Here is a 20,115-nt window from a genome sequence, read left to right as displayed (position 1 = left end):
TTGAAGCCAGCAGAGGCTACAATCAAAGCCGGCTGGTGGTGGTGATAACTATTCACGTTCACGTTGACGGCCACACGGCTATCGGTGCACGTGAGTCTGGTGCTCATTTAGCGAGAACAGGCATCTGACGAACTGCAATAAGGTCTCCAAGGCCAACAGAGCGTTGTTAAGGCCAGGTGCATAGCAACTCGACAGGTACCAGTTGGATTATTTATAAGCACCTTAGTTGACCCCTAGGCGTTAATCTTTCTCCTAACATTTAACCACGTTCTGCGCACCTGACTCTTGATAAGGTTCCCCCGTTTAAATTCCTCACTTCACCCTATAGTCTGGGTAAAGGTTAGTATACAGCCTGCAAGGATAATCTCTGAAAACTGAAAAGACAGTTTAGAGTAGAACTAAACCCTTGTACTTGTAATGAACAGTGCGAACAATCTACTAGGATAAAAAATATAACGCTGAACTTTGATCTTTACTGAGGGCAGATTTTCCAATTTCCGAGTTCACGGCTAGCAATGTCATTACAGATTGTAAGACATGGTGTCTCGTGCAGAAAATGTATGAAGCCGCACATTCTCTAGGATGTTTCCTGGATTTGGGGGTATTTTTTTTTTTTGCTTGTATTTGTGTGTGTGTGTACTAGATCAGCGTTAGCCAACAGAAGTTCACCCAAAATGACACATTACGTTCTCGAGTTACGAAAAACGATTCTGTGCTCGTTGCCCAAGTTACGAAACAGAGTTCGACGCTCGTTCATCCCTCAAGCCCTTTGACACGTGCGCAGGTCCTTCGGCGTCTCGTGCCTACAACACACTCACGCAACGAAGTCATTCCACACGCACAGAAGAAACCGAAGAACCAATACCTCGCATAGTCCACGTCGTCCTGACACGCGTCTTCAACCTGCTGTTCCATTGTCTGTCTGCAGACCTCCATCCAGACACAGTGAACCGTGGCATCCTTGCCACTCGCCAACAACGCAACTCCGCTATGACCCGGGTCCCTGTCGGGTGCTTTGCATAATAACCTAGCCTGACATCACAAGGTTTCCGTTTGTTTAGGGATCACCAAACGGGCAGTTTGTAGACGGCATTCGTGTTCCAGGCTGCCTTCCAATGGAGGCTAGAGGTGATCGTTGCCGAATCATCGTCACGGAAAACGCCCATAATACTCCCTCTCTAATCCCTCCACCCCAACTACCATCCACCACCACACTGGATACCGAACTTGTTTGACTTTAAATATGGTCGTCCTGAAAATAAAGCATACCTCGTTTTATTATTTTTCATTGCTTACTGAGACACTACTACCACTAAATCACAACCGTCGTGCCCCTCTAATTCACACTCTTTCGATTTCACACTTTTTTGGGGGGTCATACATAAGTCTTTTCATCAACAGTTAGTGCAGCAACTGCCATTCGAGACAAAAAAAATGAGGAAAGGACGGTAACTTTATACCTGAACGAATAAAATTCCTGGAAGAAGGCGGAAGAGCAAACAGTCACTCGAATCTGTGTTAACTGGTCAAAGCTTTGTTAGAGAAATTACCCCACCGACATATCCGAAAAGGATTGTGGTCGATGGCGCAACGGTTTGCACCTGTCACCGGTAGAGCGAAGGTTGGCTGTCCTGGGTTCAGCTCTCGGGCACGCTGTTCTTTCTCTCAATGTAGCATCTGTTTACCGGGCTGACTACCTTAGTTGCAAAAAGGACAGTTCTCTGTTTTGACACAAGCATCATGCACCCAAGCTTAAAAATTTCAAAGAATAAAGCAGGAAAGAGAGCGAGAGAACAAGAGAACAAAATATGAAGCTTGAATGGATGCTTGATGGCGTCTCCTTCCGGCACAGAATTTCTTTTCAAAGCTCCGAGAGAAAAGATATTGTAGCAATAACGTCCACCGCTCCAAAACGAGAATTACCGTGCCAGACCTGACCCTGCAGATGTGAAATGTATTTTTCATGCCATCGTGTACACGTGCTTTTCTTTCCTCCTTCATTTTCAGCGTCGCCGAGACAAGTGCACGGCAGCCACGCTCGACTGGAACCATTGCCGCCACAGCACTCAAAGTAAATGGTCCATGTAACTTTAATTCGGTTAAAGCCGCACGCGCGCGCAAGTTTTGTATGCGTCTGCGTCAGGGTGCTTGAGGGTGGTGGTGGTGGGGGCTGTGTGTGTAGTTACAGCTTAAGGCAAGTGTGAGTAAAACCAGCCTGATGAATCATCCAACACCTCAGCTGGCTTTCGATACTCCCGGTCTCATCATCCAATTGTTTTCAAACCGTGCGGTGATGTAACTTGTTGATTAATTTAAGCTCAGTGCTTGCACAGAACACTTTTTTCCCCCTCGGCAGCTGACAGCTAGTGATCAAGAACAGGTCGAGGAGAAGGAGGATGAAGGGAGGGATGAAGGAGAAGAGGAAGAAAGGTGCGAAGATGGTGGAGAAAATGAAATAAAGAGCGCGTCGTCCACATGCATCCAGCTTTTCACAAAAGCATTCAAAGAACAGCATCAAGAAAGACAATGACTGAAACTGTCATTGCCAAGTGGAGGATGAGTGAAAATTTACACCTGAGATTTTTAGCTAAAGAATTGCAAGTGTGTTAACACTGTTTTAACACTGAAAAACACTTTTTTGGGGAAAAGGGATATACATCGATGCAATCCTATCAGATTCATTCACTTATACTCGTTTTTGTAACAGGTGATACTGTAAGGTCTAAAGATAGTTTCCATAAATATATTTTATTTTAATGGACGAATTGTATGTATACACACGTAATAACACACTAAAAGAATGTCAGAAAGCCAGAATAACAGCGGTCCCATATGTGGCGAGCTGAACTCAACAGGTAATTTACAGTAATCACCTTTTTTATCGAGACAAATAGCTAGCCTGGCAGTAACTCGTATTCAGTTTCTTCTACAAGTTAACTTCTGTCTTTATAGACGAAATCGTATCCTTCAGTGGCCAGATAAAAAGACAATGTACATTACATAGACTACCACGCGAGAAGCTAATTGGATATATTGGTGTCAGTGCAGGGAGGAAAAAATACAAGCGACAAATATAAAAGCTGCGAGAGCTGACTTTGATGCTGAACAGTCAATAAATACACATTTCTTTTGGTGCAAGGGGAGGGGGTGTTCAAAGCCGCTTTTAGCTTCTTCATTTCTTTTTTTCTGCATTGACAGCTTTGGAAAAAAAATTTAGCTGCTGTGGAGTCTAAAATCCGAGCTTCATTCACTTTGAATTTTCAATGCCGTCCTTTCGCAAATTTTTGTGGCAACGATTGCATCGTTGTGTGCTCTCCTTCACCTCTTTGGTCGACTTCCGCTAGGGGCGCCCGGTCTTTTTCTGTGTCTTTCTTCATGTCCCCTTGCTAGGACCCCTCTCCCTCCGTCCGTCGAGTTGTCCCCCATGCTCTCTTTCTTTTCCGTCTGCAGCAAATCAACCATCAGCCCCAACCTTCTCTCTGTGCTTCTTCTTTTTTCTGACATCAGTTACCCATCCGCTTTTAACAGGACCAGTAGAGGCCTTAACATTTTTTGGGGGGTGCGCAGTAAACTAAACCGAAAATGCTTTTTTTATGCAAATCACACGGCAGGACTTGCGCGCCTGGTGGCCCTGTTCCTGCTCAACCCACCCACCCCAACACAAACCCGTAAACTCAGTCGCAGAAGCCCCTGTGAATCATGAGAGGCTGTTCCCGGCGCGTGCAATGCGCGCGCAGGCTGGAATTTAATCTTGCAGAATGGGGCGCGACAAAAGCAGGCGGCGGTGCAGTGCACCGCGCGGCGGCTGGCGGCTGGCCGACTGACTGGCCGGCCCTTCGTCAGGAACTCTGTCTTCTCCTTCCTCCTCCTCCTCCCAACCGCTGCTACCTCCAGATGTGAACGCGACATCGGCTGAGAACGTTCACTGCAAACCTCGCTGTGACATCAGAAAGAACGTGGTCAGCCGCACACCATCAGCGACCGACCCCATCAGAGGTGGCGGGTAAGGAGGGGTGGGGGCGCAATCTGCCGAGACCTTGCGTTGCGGATCAGCGCGTTTTTTTAAAGCCACTCTCGCGTTGCCGTGACAACGACATCGGATCTTGGACGATGAGGAAGGGTCTCTGTCGGTCTGCAGACGTCTGGAACCGGAAGTCACAGCATGGGTTTTTGCTGTGGCTCGAACTGTCAGACAGCGTTCTATTTGAGTCAAACTACGTCGGTGAATACAAAGCTGTCAATACCTTGAGTCCTCACAACATTCAAAACAAAACAGTCTTTACAGAACGCCTGGGAAACGACTCAGGAGGTGTACAGTATTTCTCGAGTTTAAAAAAATATTAATAAACTCAAAGTAAGGTCAAAAGATATTAATTCTGCCCTCTCCTACCCTCTTAAATTCTCATCTCATCTGGACAGTGAAACGACAAAGTCACCGGACTGCCTTTGATATGAGAAAAAAAAAACCCAATAAAACATAACTGAATCTGGTATTAATTAGGTCTATTTCAGGCACCTTCCCGTCTTTGATCCCCTAACCCCCCCCCCCAAAAAAAAAAAAAAAAAAAATTTCTATTCCAAGGAACCTCGAAGAACTGTATAGTGCACGCCACCATTCCAGGGGAGACAACCTGTCCTCCTTCAGTGCCGTTGTGATGGAGGGACGATCAGGAAGGAAAAGAAGTTTAAAGCACACAGACAGGTCCTGCAGGGCCCGGATTAATGCAATCAGACCGGCTGGATGGTCGCAACTCTGGCAAAATCCGAGTCGACGCGTGGTGCGATTTGATTTGTTCGCCGACAGTTCGAAGCTGTCTGGCTGGTCCAAAAGGCGGAGACGTGCTGCATGGTCCGGTGAATTTGGCAGTAACTTTTTTTTTTTTTTTTTTTTTGACGAGTGTATGACAAAATTCAAAGCTGAGCAAAGTTCAAGGTTGATTATACAAGGGGATGAAAAGGACAACAACTTGGTGAAGAAGAAAACTGGAATTTAGGTCACTGAAGCAGCGAGAAACAAACGCGCGCGCATGCATCCCCTCCCAATACACACACACCAACACACATGAACGTACAGAAGCGAGTGCGAACGATGGAGCGGGAAAGCAATGAGTTGGAAGGAAACCCAATAAATGTCTTCCTATGATGGACATGCTGGAAAGAGAAACTACCTCCTGTAACATGTTTATGTCAATGCTAACGTTTCCGTATTATTAATAGTGTACCGACCGAAGCTTTGCGAGGCCATCAAATAGCCAGTCTCATCCCAACCGACATTATGGTTTGGGTTCTGCTTCGCCTTTTATTGCAGAAGTGTAGTGACAGGTAAATAAATCTGCATTAGCGTGCATGCTTTCACGTTAGCAGTCCGTGTTCTCTCTTCTTCCCTTGGGTTTATGCGCAAGCTAGAAAGTGGTTAAACAAGCCTTTAAAAGGCAAGCTATGCAAGTTGACTCCGAAAACTCCGAGTGTCAACGCTTGATTTGCATAAATACTCCTTTTTTTCTAAGCACGCGCGCGCGTGTGCATATTGTCTCTCTCCTAGCCGCACACAGAATCCTAATGTCGGTTTGGATGAGACTGCGAAAGAGGAAAAAGGAAAACAAGAGGAGAGGAAAAAAGGGGGAGGTCATTGCACTAAAATCAACACTTAAATATCCTGCAGCTGCGATCACTAATTCACGATATTACATCCGTAAGGCATCAAGGCGGACTGTTTAGCCAACTTGATTAAGCCAGAAGACCCTGTCTTGGAGCACTGGCACTCCACTCTGCCGGCGATGGCGGCGAAAGCTCTCTGTTTATTGCCTGCTGTCCAGACATTTCGCCAGACTCTGCAGCGCCGTTCCACGGCCACCGAGTACCCTGGGAGTTCACCCGGCTCAGTGGACACTCGTCCAAGGTCCCATTGTGTCAGATCAGATTCGAGTCGGTCCAGCACTCGCAGAGACAGCTCGACACAGATGTTGGTCACGAATGCAGCCGTCAGGAGTTTAAAAGTTCGCTGTCTCCCCTGTCTCATAACTTCTCTCGTTAAATACATTTTAGTGCTCTCGTACCCTTGTCTTCGAGCAGGCGGTGACATCACATTTCTAATGTTAGGGAAATAATAATAAGACGACGACTTCAGTTCCTAGATCTCAGCTTTTAAAGCCCTCGGTTAAACGCTCGTTCTAACCCAGTCATGACATTGAAATGAAAAGTGATTTTCATCTACTTATATATGGGCTGGCACGAGACTAGATGACTAGAGACAAATTTCACATAAATAATGACTCTTTCAACCATCCCTACCTGCCGTGACAATAATAGTCAAGCGCCTTACAGGGCAGGTAAAGATGGCGAAATAACCCACACACATACGTAAGCAAGGTGACACGACGAGAATCTCATCCATCTGCGTCCATCTCCGTCTTCTGTAGGCATCAGACTGTCCGCCATGTTATTTCTAGACCGTCAGCAGGTTCTGCTGCCACAGTTTGCGGTAACTCGCGCAGGAAATGCTGTTCACGCTGCAGAACGTGTTTAAACTGTGCAGCTCCTTTTGCAAATTTCTGGACTAAGAAAAGTCTGAATCTGTCATAAAACACCCCGCTAGTGTTTCAAATCAAATCTCGTCCTTCCACCGGCCGCGAGGAAATCTTCGGCGGTCGATGCTAAAATTTGACATCAGGATGGTAGGGGAATGGAATGAAACGGAAATTATCTTGACAGTTATATTTTGTTTTGCCAAGATTTCAAAGCTTAAAACTGGTGCAGACCTGCCAAGGAGCTGCCACGTTGAATACAACTTGTCAGAAAGGTTAGACATTTTTACATTCTGCTTCTTTTTATAAAATTAACGAGAAAGCATCGATCCATTTGACCGGAACTGCAGACGAACAAAATCTTAAAAGCACCGATTTTTTCCCCTCCTCCTCTTTTAAATGCAGTCTGTAAGCGTTCAAAAACGGATGCTGCAGGAAAATGAATTACAAGAGAAACTCAGTGTAACGTTACGAGAAAGGAATAAAATAAGACGAAGAATATGTCGGAGTAATAATCGATTAGTTCTTTCATTACTGTTGCTTAATGTCGGTGCTAAGAGTAAGACCACATTTTTAAGCCCGTGTAAAAGCTCACGACTGGAAGCTCGTATCGCAGATGACAACGCGCCATGTTGTCGCGCGAGGCTTGTTCAAAGAGGACACGGTACTGAGGGTCACCGGAGGTCTAGTCATTTAATGCTTGAATTACTTCTCCTCCACCTTGACCGCTTGAAAAATAGCTTTCAACACAAAGAACCACCTTCATTCTCTGAAACGGACATGTAAAGACGGAGGGATATTCAGGTTAAAGGTCTTCCTAGTTTGGACATGCTGTCAAGCAGACATGAAGTCACGTCCTCCATATGTCCTGTAAAAAATGCTTTTCAGACTCGAAAAGCCATGGTCATTCTGAAAATAAGTGTTTAGTGTACTGCCCATACCACGACACATTAAACTTGTGTCAACATGTGGCTACCACAGAGCTGAGCTGTATTCACTCCACATACAGAAGCCACACGAAGGCAGTGTGTTATATGTCGAGGGCTTACAGCTCCCGCTCTATGTAGACTGACGCCTTGCAATGACAGCACCACACTAGGTCTGCCGCGGTTTGCCAACAGCAAACAATGGCTGATTTTGCTTGTACCTCCCGAAGAAGGAGCTCTGCTTCGCAATGCAAGGCCCTCTCACTTCCCTTTCTCTCGTCACAGATTCCCCTGTTTCCGCTCCCCGTCAGTGGTATTGACTTTACTAGGCTGTTAACACCTCCATGTTCCAACTCGCGGGCAGGTGTCGCTAAGTAAAATTTATCACGAAACCTCTCTGGCATGGCGCGGCCGACAGGGCTAAAGGTAACCCTATAACAATTACATTATTACCTCATTACTCTTGACGAAGAATGCTGGCTTTCTGCTACAATAAGCCTGTAATCACAACTGACATGTTTACAATTCACCGACCATCGACATCAGCAATGCGCCGTCTTGTTCAGGTCATAAAAGTGCAACCAGTTTATGATGCAGGTCACTGGAGTAAACGGCTACTGCACAGTTTAGTAAATGTATTCTGGAAGTTTCCAGACATTCTACAGGCAATGTAACATTTTGTGTATGTTTACAATGGATTTTTTTTCTTTGGAGGGAAGGCTTGAAGGGGGATGAGGTTGACAATCACATAAATTATTTTTAAAAGAAGGTGGCAATGAAAATTGTCGTTCTAAAACAAAAATATAGTCAACCTTAAACGCAGAATGAATTAAGAATAAAAACTACAGGAAGGTCTTCGAGTTTCAAGTGATCTTCTATAAAAATGTTGCTACCTGCGTGGATATTGTTGCCTTCGATATCTAGGAGAAAATCTGCTGACATTTGACCACAGTTTCGTGTCACAAGCTATACGCCAACCTTCCCCTGAACAAACGAACCACCTTCCAACTATCTTTTACCACATACAGACACTAACAAGGGTGGAGGGGAAGGGGAGAGCACGCTCGAGTTAACGTTTACCTGTTTTGTTCACGGTGCCAAGGTATTGGAGAAGCCAAAGTTCAAGCACCATTGAGCCGATCTTTCCGCCCTCCCTTACCCCAACATACACACCGCCCGGGATCACAGGTCACCGAACCCTGGTGCAGGGTGACTTCAGTTCAAAGAAAGCCGTCAACCACGCCTCGCTGCCCACCGGCACAACACGACACGTCCGTTGTGCTCTAATTTCCAGCTTACCCATTTCCGGACGAAGCCCCGCATTACAAAGGAAGGTCAAACGGCCAACTAAAATTCTTCTCAAAGCGAAAAGTAGCGCGCGCAGGCGAGTTCGCGTGCTGGACTCTACTTTGTCGCAGCCCGGGCGGTCACGTGACTTGCGGCTTCCCTCGCGGAGAACTGCGACCGTTTTTCGCCGAGGCTGATCTCCAAGATAACACGTCGTGGCCGCTTTGCCGCTGGTGCCGATCTTCAGGACCTGACAACGAATTGCAGTCACGTTCCAATTAAAATGCAACGGCTTAAGCAAAGCGCGCGGCGGGTCCCCGGTGTTTTGTCGAGGGGGCGTTAATTTTAGTTTGTTTCCAAAACACCTGCTGCCTCGCATCGTCAGCCAGCTTCCGTCTCCACCCGTCTTATCTCCGGTTTTCTGGCAGGAGCGTTACCTGGTTCTTCACGCTATCTTTCAGGAAAAATTGAAAAAAGAAAAGGAAAAAAAGGCCTAGCAACAATGTCTGCATACCAGTCCTTCCTATAATTCCGTTCTGCAGAAAAATTTCGTGACAGATTTCGTAAAGCTGTTATTGGAAACGAAGCTATCCATTCTGTGGTTGATTACGCGAGCGTATGAGGGCAGGGGATCCGGCACGATCTGACTTTTTTGCAGCAAAGCTCGTCTACCCTTCCTTTTGAAATAAGAGAGGGATGAAGAATGGGAGAAAAAAGAAACAGTGACACAACCAGAGCGGTGAGCGTCACATGCAACTGGTCGTCAGGGAGGAATTCATCACACTGCCAGGACAACAGTATTCATCACACACACAGATGCTTGTGCGAACGAAATTCATCACACAGCAGAAAGACCGAAATCATCGCACGACCGTGGGAGAAGGGGTGGGTGGGAAGGCTGAGGAATTCATCACACGTCAACGATAATGGAATTCATCATACGAAACCTTTCGCGTGAACGGAATTCATCACATGCAACCGGTCGCAAGAACAGAATTTATCTCCCGCCAGACGCATGCCGAGCCACGGACAGGACAGCGCGAGACGTGGGTCGCTTTTGCTCGTGCAAACTGGAGAGCTGCCTCCTCCCTCGTCAAAGGCGCTGCGAACATGACAAGCCTGAGGGTAGTCTCCCTTCTCAGCCTGAATCCCACTCTTCAGTCTCCGAGAGGACGAAAACAATACGTCTCTTTCCCAGAAAACCATGCGGTTTGATGCTCTCATCTCCCCTTATCCCCCCACCCATCCAACTCAATTTTAGAGACGGTTTGAAAAGAGTTCCAGGAAGAACCGTTGGCTACAAGCGTTGTCCACATGCTAATTTGTTCTGTTAATTTGGTGATGGAGAAAAGAGACAATGTATTATCAATGAACTGAACGCGTTCAGATTGACGACTGCAGGAAACCATGAGAAATAATTTCTATTTGACCAGTAACTCATTGTACATAATTTTAATCAGCAGTTTAAAAAATTGGGTAAATGTCACTTCATACTTGTACAACTGACCAGAGAAAATGATTGAAGATGGTTACAAATTAAAGTCAGTGTGTGTTGTAGCACTGACCTAACCCAATTACAATGCCCCTACTAAAAAGTGTGAGACAGATGAACATTAAAAACATCGCAACTGAGGAACATGGAAACAATGCAAGATGATAATAAGGTGGGGGCTTATAGAGTGCTACCCCAGCCACAGCCAGGTTGACAGAGCTATACAAACACAGTTTACACTGGCAATGGCTGGATTACAGCCCACCCAGTGTAATGGGCACAACCTCCGACCTCAGACTGTCAAATCTACCCCGACCTCTAGGTGAATGAAATCTGCCTCTGTATACTGGTTATCTTGCAAAAAAAAAAAAAGGCGATGAAGGGCAGTGGAAGGCAGCTGGGTACTGAACAGTGAAGGCTTGGTACAGGAGGAGAACAGGGGGGACATCGAGATATCAAAACAGAACGGGTGCAAAAACATCAAGACAACCCACAGCCCTAAACACCAGAAGTACCCAAGAGAGGAGCGAGACTTCAAGGTTTTGTTGATCCCCCAAGAACATGGAGATGTTGGGGGACATCTCCTGGCACGAGCCTGGTAAAGAAGTTAGAAGCAAAACTGACAATATTAGCATAAATTTGCATGCACTCAAGCAGCACAGCAAGGCTCTCTCTTTTTTTTTAAAAAAAAAAACACCTCTGTCCCCGTCGTCAACACCCCCACCGACCCGTTTTCGTCTCGTCTTTCAATTTTTGTAAACCCCCTCCTAGAAGCTAGAAATCTCCCGGGCAACGATGCGGCAGCGTTTTCATTACCCACTGGCGTCCACACAAGTGACAAAGCGCATTTCTTTATCACCGACAGCTGACTACTGCAGCAACCGCCAGACATAAACGACTATGTGGACGTTCATCTTTGATGGCAATGTAGCCTTGTTATTTATAAAAGACCTGTACACCATGTGTGCTTACATCGCAAAGGGCAGGCGATAAAAACAGATTATTGTTCCTTATTCCCAAACACACTGGGTTGTGTTGTTGGCGAAACTGCAACACGATCACACCGTTCGAGCCAGAGGGGGGAGGGGTATTTCGCCACCCCTCTGCTTGACGAGACATCCTGTCTGCATTCAACCAGAGAGGTTACCAATCGTTCATGATACACGAGACAGCATCCTAACAGCCCCTGGTTCAAAGCCATAATTTTTATATTAAAAACACAGAGAAATAAATTCCATTCTAGTAGCAACCCCAAGGGACAACCAAACCACGGCCATTAAAGAGATGACAAAGATTATTAAACATTTATCAAGCCTCTCTCTGTCTTGCTCAATGCATGTAGGTGGGGTGTGTGTGAGTGAGGGGGTGTTATCAGCACGACTTCATTTCTAGATAATGCGGTTAAACGGCTAAGCTTTGATGCTTATCCATGTTCGAAGTTAAAATACATCAAGCCATTATTTTTTAACTACACTGGCGATACTGTACAATATTTTAAAAATATTTATCGCGTTAACCAACTGTCGGATGCAATTATCTTCCGAAATTCATTCTGCATTCATATTTCCTGTGGAATGTCAGCTGAAGAATTTTCCAGTGTGTGTGAGAGAGGGAAGTCAGGGCAGTTACATGCCAAACAGTCAACACACTCAGGATGATGGAACGCGCGTGTGGATCGGGAATGGAGGGGATAAAAAATTTAAAACTAAAGCAACAAATCGAATAACCGAAATGCAAGTTCTGCCTCCATACAACACTAAGCAAACCACCCGAATGACCGGAAAGATAAACTCTTCAAGCAACCGACTAAGCCATCCCCTGAGCCTGAAAGGAGGGAGACAATCCAGTACAAACAAAATGTAATCCCTGGAAAGAAAAAGTGAGAAGCTTCCAAAACACAGAACTCGCGAAAGCAGGGGATCGGGGTGTTTAAGACGAAAGGAAGATGGGGAAGGAAGGCGAATATACCCAGCAGCCTACAGACATTGAGCCCGGGTGTAAGGTCTCTAGTCAAACAAGAAGCGATCCGGGTACCTAAGCGGTGCACTGGGGTACTAGCTGACTGGAGCTAATACACTTGGTAACCTGACCCTCCTTTCTGTAGAAGTCCACGCTGCCTCCCACACCCTCCCACCGATCATCCCTCCCACACACACATCCTTTTTCTCTTTGTCTAAACCTCCGATAAATCCGCATTTTCTCATACCAAAAAAAAAAAAAAGCGTACTCTTGTCTCATTCTCAGACACGATTAATCTACATCAATTTAAAAACACTGATCTTCATACCCTCACCCTGGGAAAAACAAATCAAAACCCAAGAGGGAAGGTGGAGGTCAAGTGGGGGATGGCAGATGAATCACTTCGGTTCGAATGCCTGTTCTTACGAACAAAGCTCTGACCTTAACCCCGGAACATGGGAACGATCTCCATCAGAAGGGTTCGGAGGGAAGGAGACAAAAATGCTGCTGGTCAGCCGTCCACATACGAACCCGTGGAAACTTCCAGCACAATTTCATAAGACAAATTTGATATGAAGCAGCCCAAGTGTACTCGCCATTTCGCCCTGTGTACACGCACCGGGTCAGCATGGAAGCAGCCGAGTCCGAGTTATTATTGACACTGTCTGCGCACATTTATATTGCATGCCCGGCGCATGAATGCGCGGCCTCGCGTGTTTGCCAAAGTGAGCGAGGGTCGTGGGTGCTCATCTCGAGCCTAGCGCCACCTCGTGATGACCATTCCAACTGAAGGTTATGGCGAGCATCATCGCCAGCAAACACGCTAACCTGTGAATTCTCTTGTTTGCAGAGCAGCGCTGCGCGAAAAGCTAATAATATAAACATCGCTTTCAGCTACAAGCCACAATGTGTTATTTTTTTCTCCATAAATTTAATGAGTCAGAAAAAAATTTGTATGGATTCGCAGTGGTGCTGAGCGGCTGCTTTGTAACAATTCCATAATGTTCAGTACCTTTCGATCAAGAGAAGCGCGCGCGAACACACACCCACACAAATTCACGCGCGTTGTAAAACAAACAACTCAACCCTTTACGAAATCCTTCTTCCATTCTACGAACTATTTTTTTAAATCGTTTTTCACAATTTTTGACAGGACACCGTATATGATTATAGTCTCTAAGGAAAACCCTGTTTAAAATATTAACAGAAAGCGATTTCAAGTCAACATGCTCCTACTTTCGAATTGATGGCATGCCTGGTCAACCGTGTGAAGTACGCGCATTTCTTCCAACGAAAAAGAAAAGTTTGTTTATAATTTATATTGACAGGGTTGAAAAGTAGAAATCTTTTAGCAGAGGTTCTAAAAATAATTCTGTGGAAGTTAGTACACTGGCGAAAAGAAAATTCAAAATATAAACACCTATTTCAAACATACTAAAAAGGTGCGCGCGTGCACACACCCACACGTCATCTATAATGTTTTGTGACATTCGTAAGTAAGGTCAATGTGAAAATTCAAATGTAAGGGCAGGACCTTTAAACACTCGTTACACTGTTTGAGGGAAACAGTCGCCGGAGGAGACACTGAGAACAAACACTGGCGTGCCAGACCCAGTCGCCCGTCACTGGGCGCCAGCTCCCCCTGTCAGCCGCACGCGAAAAGGTGACCAGCGGACAATACCGACCTCTGTCCGCCTGGAGAAACACAAGGATGAGGTTAATCTCTCGACAAACAAGTTCTTCTGTTCGAAGTTTAAAAAAAAGCAGCTGCAGCTTTAAGCACTAACCCTGTGACCCACACGAATCTGACAATCTACTTGACTTTGATCCTCCCCTATGTATGGATACTAGAGTGCGTGAACTTGAGTGTGAGCATGTGACTGCGTGTGTGTGTGTGCGCGCGCGAGCGCTCGCGCCGATAAGGCAGCGCGTTAAGCTATTTCGTGTTGATGCCCAAGTAACCCTTTTCCTGATAGGTATCAGTGTAATCTGGAAGACATAAATTGCTGGCAAGAAAACCCAAAATACAAGGAGGACAGTAGTGTATAAACGGTGCAATTTGGGCCAACAAAAGCACTAACTACATGGAACACGAGAGCACTTAAAGGGGAACGCACTCTTTTGCCACGAGGCCACGGATACTGCAAAAGCTTTGGAGAAAAAAAAGACTCAGACAAAAACAGACAGATTAAGCTCTCCAGGGCCCCATTGTCTTTGATGCAGATCTGGGGGGATTACCGCCCCTACCACAGTGTCTTCCTTTATCGTCTCTTTCAAGTCCTCGGTGTGGTTATCCCCCCTCCCCACCCTACCAACCACTCTCTCTTCTGCATGCAGGCTAAGGAGTGAGAGAACAACAAGCAGCAACGACAGCCAGAGATGCTAAGTGATTTGTTTTAAATACAGTTATTTAAGACAAAGTTAACGGATATTGTGAATGATTCGCTCCTTAGGGGTCGATAAGTTTACTTGGAATCCTGTTTTTTTTTTTTTTAACATCGCCTTTGAGCCCTCGTCAATAGAGTATCTCAGCAGCATAAAGAAATCAAAACAGTCCTCGTTTTTTTTTTTCTATATGTTTCATCGCAGACAGGTCTTTGATGAGTAATGTCAAAGACAGCCACCGACCCCTGTCATCTCTTCGACCTACACAGGAAGAATGCTGCGTACTATGACCTTTAGTAATCTGCTTTCCTCCCATCCTCTGTACTATTCCATCGTTGTCGCTCCCCCATCTCATCATACTTCAACATCAAACGACTTCTGTCCTTAATCTCCCATGCTGTCAGCTTTAGCCATTGTGGCAGGACTTTTCTTTTAATTTCGTTCTTCGCGCGTTGCTCAACATCCACTCATAGCCCGTTGTGACTGTTACCAACACGTGCACACCAGAAGACTGGTACCAAAATAACTACTCATCCAATGCCCCTCGTGTAAGTTTTTTTTTTTTTTGGTGGGGGGAAGGGTAGGAGGGGGGGGTGAGGGAGAAGGGGAGTGTAGAATCGTTTACACGCTAAATAAGGCTTTGACTTCACTGGAACAGATGCTTACCATGTGTTTAAAACAACAGAAATCACGGATGAACTAACGGGAATAAACATCCTGTCGAGGCTCGCAGCACAAGGTCTGAAATGAAGCGATTTTGAAGTCAGATTTTCCATTCCTTATTGCCCTCGTTTTTTCTCTCTGTTCAGTCCCAAACATACATATACAGGTCGTATTACATTCCACGTTTTATGTAAAATGAATGCGAACAAGTCTTGCAAAGGGGTAGCTGGAAAAAAACAAACAAAACATGGCCACTAGTCTGACTGCCTTCCTCCTAAAAATTACCCGTCGCATCTTGTCGTTCGTAATGCGTTATTTTCTTCCATTAGTTTTCGCCCCACTTTGACTAATAATGTCTTGTTTATTTTTTTGTTAATGGGGGAAACAAAATTCTCCAGAAATCAGGTTAGGTCATCTTGCGGTTCGTTGGTTGCTCGAGTTTTACGCCGTGCCAGCAACGAAGGTTAGTTCACAGCAGGTCATCTTGCGGCAAAGCCTTTTAATTTACACTCCAGCTAGCTGGAACAGATTCTAGTCTTTTCTTTTGTACTCAAATTTTTACGAACTCTTGCAGTAATTTATCTCATGTTCCAGCTCAGACAGGCAAACAGTTCAGTCAAACGTGCCCATCATTGAGAAAGCCGTTTGCTGTACTTCCTGCCGTCTGTGAAGTAACAAAACTGCGACTGACAATATTAATTACTCGTACACAAAAAAGAGTGCACCGCAGCACATGCAGGCATTCCCGATCTCCGCTCCCGTAAGAAATACGGCAGCGCATGTAAATTGCGTAATCCCCTGGTTGCATCCCATTAAACCTTCACTGCAAAACTACCACGTCAATAAATTCACCTAATTTGTTTTCTTCCAGGAAGCGCAGTGTTTCAGTTGCAGCTCGAGCTCTGCTGGCTCCAGCCAGCAACACTACCTCCATCAGGCTTTCACAAAGCCGAGGGTTGACGAGGGCTGCGGCACTCTAGTTTTTAACAGACCTAGAGCAAATGGCCAATTAGTTTCCTAACAAAGTTATTGGCATCCGCGTGCCTCTCTCTTTTCTCTGATTAGCTTTCTCTGTCCCTGGCCTATTCTTTCTTCCCAGCATACGAACCGCTTGTCGACATCCAACACCCTACAGTAATAACTAGCTTGATTAAAATCATTTAAATTGTATTTTAGGTTTTCCTTCCCCCTCTCTACGGGTGTAGCACCGCTGTTAATTTGATAATGCCTGAGTCACTGGCCCCTGAAAAATCAGAAGGCGTTGACGCTACCACTGTTAATCAACTCAGTACCAGCAGCAGTGATTGTTTTCTCGTTAAACCATCGTCTGCAGTAACAAATTTTGTTTACACGAACCTTTCACTGCGACCTAACGTGTACATTTACATAGTCGTGTACTGAGAAAGGCTTGTAGATGATGATGATGATAAAGCCTTACTTCGAGTCGTGTAAAATGAAAATTATACAAAATTCGTCACAATCATGGCAATAACTCGCATATGGTGTCTCAAAATACTTGTATTCGTCACTGACTCTTGAAGACCAAGAAAATAATCGAAGGTCTGGTAGGTCCAACACCACACAGGTGGTGCCTCCTACCCCACAACAAAAATGCCGACGATTCAACAGTTAACTCACATTTATTTTTGACGCTCATGTCTGTATTTCCTAAAATCAAACCTCGCGCTAAGGAAACGAATGTTTACTAAAATAATCCGCCCCAAACCGACACCTAATAAAACTTTCTTTCACTATCAAGAAACATGCTCTTCTTTCACCGAACTTCTGTCAACAAATGGAGAAACACACGAGTCCCGGTTTCAAGAGGGTATCATCAACAACAGACTCACACCACAAACACTTGGCATTCCCCATCCTCTTCAACAACTCCCCTCTTTCCAAATCTCTGCGAAACTCATTGCCTATCCCCCTTTCTTTCCCTACCAAAAGCTCGCGTGTGGGTTTGTTATTGGTTCGCTTGCGTAGCCGTCCACAGTAGCAGACGACCACTTTTCGTCAGTGGCGCAGCCCCGTGCAAAACTGCTCTGGACCGTTTGCAAATCGCGTGCGTTAACTGACGGGGCGGCAGGCAATGCACGAGAAGAAAAATGAAGGAGAAAGCTGCGTGTACTCACCTTCTCTCGAATTCACCAGTGCCACAGAATGTAGAAGTAAAAATCCCAGTATAGCGGGAGCGCATACGCTTGCATGCGCCCCTCGTGTCGCCATGATTTTACTTTCTGCCACTGTACTCGGCGCGCACATGCGCAGATGCCTCCCTCTTCACAAGCTGATCATGAATATTTAACACGGGCTGGCGGGTGATCCGCGAGACGGGACGAGTCGGTCCGTCGCGCGTAATAAATAACGCCGATTGTTGGGTTGCCTCTGACACAGAAATTGTTGCGCCCAATTCGTGCACTGATTTTCTGAACTGTAATCCCCCTTTCACCGTGAAGATTAAATCCGAGTCGAGTTTTACTTTTCCCTCTTCTCTCTCTTTCTCTCTCAAAAGTTGGCAGAGAAACAAAACGCCAGAAGAAGAAGAAGAAAAATGGATAACAGCCCCAGAATAAAATTGTCCGGTTTTTCACTCAAACTTGATGGGACTGTTCAGTCCACACACAAAAAGCGTTTGCACTGATGATGAAAGGTGGAACAAAGGTAATTTTTTTTTTTACAGATGAACAACACGCATATCCCTTGGGCAAACTCCGTAGATAAAAGTACAAACAATCCTGAAGAACAAGCTTCTTGTAGAAAATTCGACCATAGCTTTTTTTTTAATTATTATGATCTGTGCACGTGCGTTTAACGGGTACTCCACTCGGCACGGACGCTCGCCGCCCTGTGAGCGGACGAGAGAAGAAAAAAAGCTGGTCGGCCTCCTCAGCAAGCACGCTCAGTCCCAGCCTGGGTCTCTCACGACTGCTGCGCCACAAGCGACATGAGCTAACTGCAACTGTCGCACCCTCTGGCAGGCGTTTTCTTTCAGTCGAGCGCGCGAGTCTGCCGCAGAGCGCGTGGTTCGCTTTTCCCCCCAACCTCCATCCTCCCCCACCTTCGGCTGGCGTTGAGTTGAACCGCCGTTGGTTTGATTGCCGAGGAGGATGGCTTGCTTGCCTCTCCTACCCCCCCCCCTCCCTTTACCCTCCCAGTCAAACCTCTCTGTCTTCCCTCCCTTCACCGACGGCCCACAAAAGAGGGCGCTACAGTGCCTAGGTGTGGTGAGTGTGGGAGTTGAGGGGGGGAGATGCACGTTCTCTTCTATTACTTTTATTCTTTGGGTTCCTAGCATTGCCTCAAGTCTACCTAAGATAGGCCTCCCCTTCCTTTCCAACACCTTCGCTCTTTTTCCTCCCTGCAGCTCGCTCGCTCGCTCCTCCCCCTTTTGGCTTACGGCCTCTAGAGAAATCCTGCTCCGCGAAGCTCGTGGAGGTAGGCCGTCTCGCTAGTTTTACCTGTCGCCGTCCTCCCCCTCTCCTGCAATTAATAACCTCTCGACCAAGCCTCGGGCTTTGGTGCAAACGATTAAACGTAAGGCCCGATCGGCGTCAGCAGCAGTTGCAGTCGGAACTATCCTCCGCAACCTCCCAGCCTTCACGTCGTGGGACCTTGATCAAGGTGTGGGGGTTTGAAACTGAAAACCCGTCTGCTTCCTCTCGGCGGTGGGAGGAAAAAATATGTGTGGTGAGAAACATACAGGGCTTACCTTCTGCTACTGCGCACGCTGCCCTCATGCAGGCTGTGTAATAAGGTAGGTGGGGTAGATGAAGTGGGAGGGTGGGGAGGAAGAAACGGTGGGCAATGAGCGGCGACAGAAAAAGGACCGAGGAACCCGAGGCTGGACGCTGGGAGCCCCCGGATAAATTACCATGACAAGCACTGTGGGCTGGCCGGGATGATTTATACCACTGTTTCACCGCGGACCGGGACCGGCAGCCGCGCTAGCGCATGGGTATTACGCACAAGGCGGCCCTTCAAAGCCATATTTTTGCCCGGTTATTGACTTGCTTCGTTTGCTCGCGCGCGCATATGTGTATGTTTGTTCGTCTGTGTGTGTGTGTATGTGTGCGCGTGTGTATGTATGTTCAGAACGAGGCAAGACAAGGCCACGTCAACATTCAACTTTGAACTGGCGAGAATTGCCCCAAGGGTGAGAAGCAGTGTTCCTCCCCATTTCCCAACTATCGCCATTCATTTCTCACTCAACTCGACCACTTTTTGCTTCTCCAAGCTAAGATCACCGAGGACGTAGATGACGTCATGGCTGGCGCCCGCGTGACACGTGACAAGAGAAACAATTCGCTGTGTGACGCCGCTGGTCACTGGCCTCCTGCTTACCGACACCTCGATAAGATACCTACAGGTAACGAGTTAACTGTCAACCATTATCGCGTTTACCTGTGAGAACTCGCCAGGCTTGAGACGATAGCTCAGATACCTGGCACTATCCTTTGTTCACCCCCCTGAGGGTCGGGGTGAGAGGTCCATTTTTCTACATGTCTGACAAGAGACAAAGAAAAATATCGGTCTCGACCCTAATCGTTTCTCTACAAGCTTGACACGAATTTTCGTCTGGAAACAAAGGTTTCTTCTACCTCCTATCACCAGCAACACCCACCAGATTGTCGGGATTGCCATCATCATCCTTCACATGTCTGACAGAACTGTCATTGTCACTAGTCACCTGATTGTGTGATACAACGGCCATTCCCACTATCACAATTCACGAAAAGCTAGGCGACAGCTGTGAAAGAATATTCCTCAGTGATAAATATATTCTAGAAAATTATGTTCAAAGTGGGATGATTGAATATTAACACTTATTATATCCTCACTTCCATCAGATGTTTTGGTGAAGAAATGTTTGAGGACT

General features: G+C 46.2%; 1 protein-coding gene across 2 annotated transcripts in view; it reads right to left on the bottom strand.

Moving 5' to 3' along the window:
- LOC112556188 (ephrin type-B receptor 1-B-like) overlaps positions 1 to 18,210 on the bottom strand; it is a 147,298-nt gene extending 129,088 nt beyond the window's left edge. For both annotated transcript variants that reach the window (XM_025224959.1, XM_025224960.1), the window contains exon 1: positions 17,372 to 18,210. In XM_025224959.1, the coding sequence (XP_025080744.1) occupies positions 17,372 to 17,501 (130 nt within the window). In that variant the 5' untranslated portion in view covers positions 17,502 to 18,210. The remainder of the gene's footprint in view (positions 1 to 17,371) is intronic.
- Positions 18,211 to 20,115: the final 1,905 nt, after the last annotated feature.

The sequence above is a fragment of the Pomacea canaliculata genome, linkage group LG2 (genome assembly GCF_003073045.1).
Source record: "Pomacea canaliculata isolate SZHN2017 linkage group LG2, ASM307304v1, whole genome shotgun sequence".
Taxonomy (NCBI): Eukaryota; Metazoa; Mollusca; class Gastropoda; order Architaenioglossa; family Ampullariidae; genus Pomacea; species Pomacea canaliculata.
The sequence above is the reverse complement of the archived record's forward strand: the minus strand, read 5'-3'. Positions and strand labels throughout refer to the sequence as shown.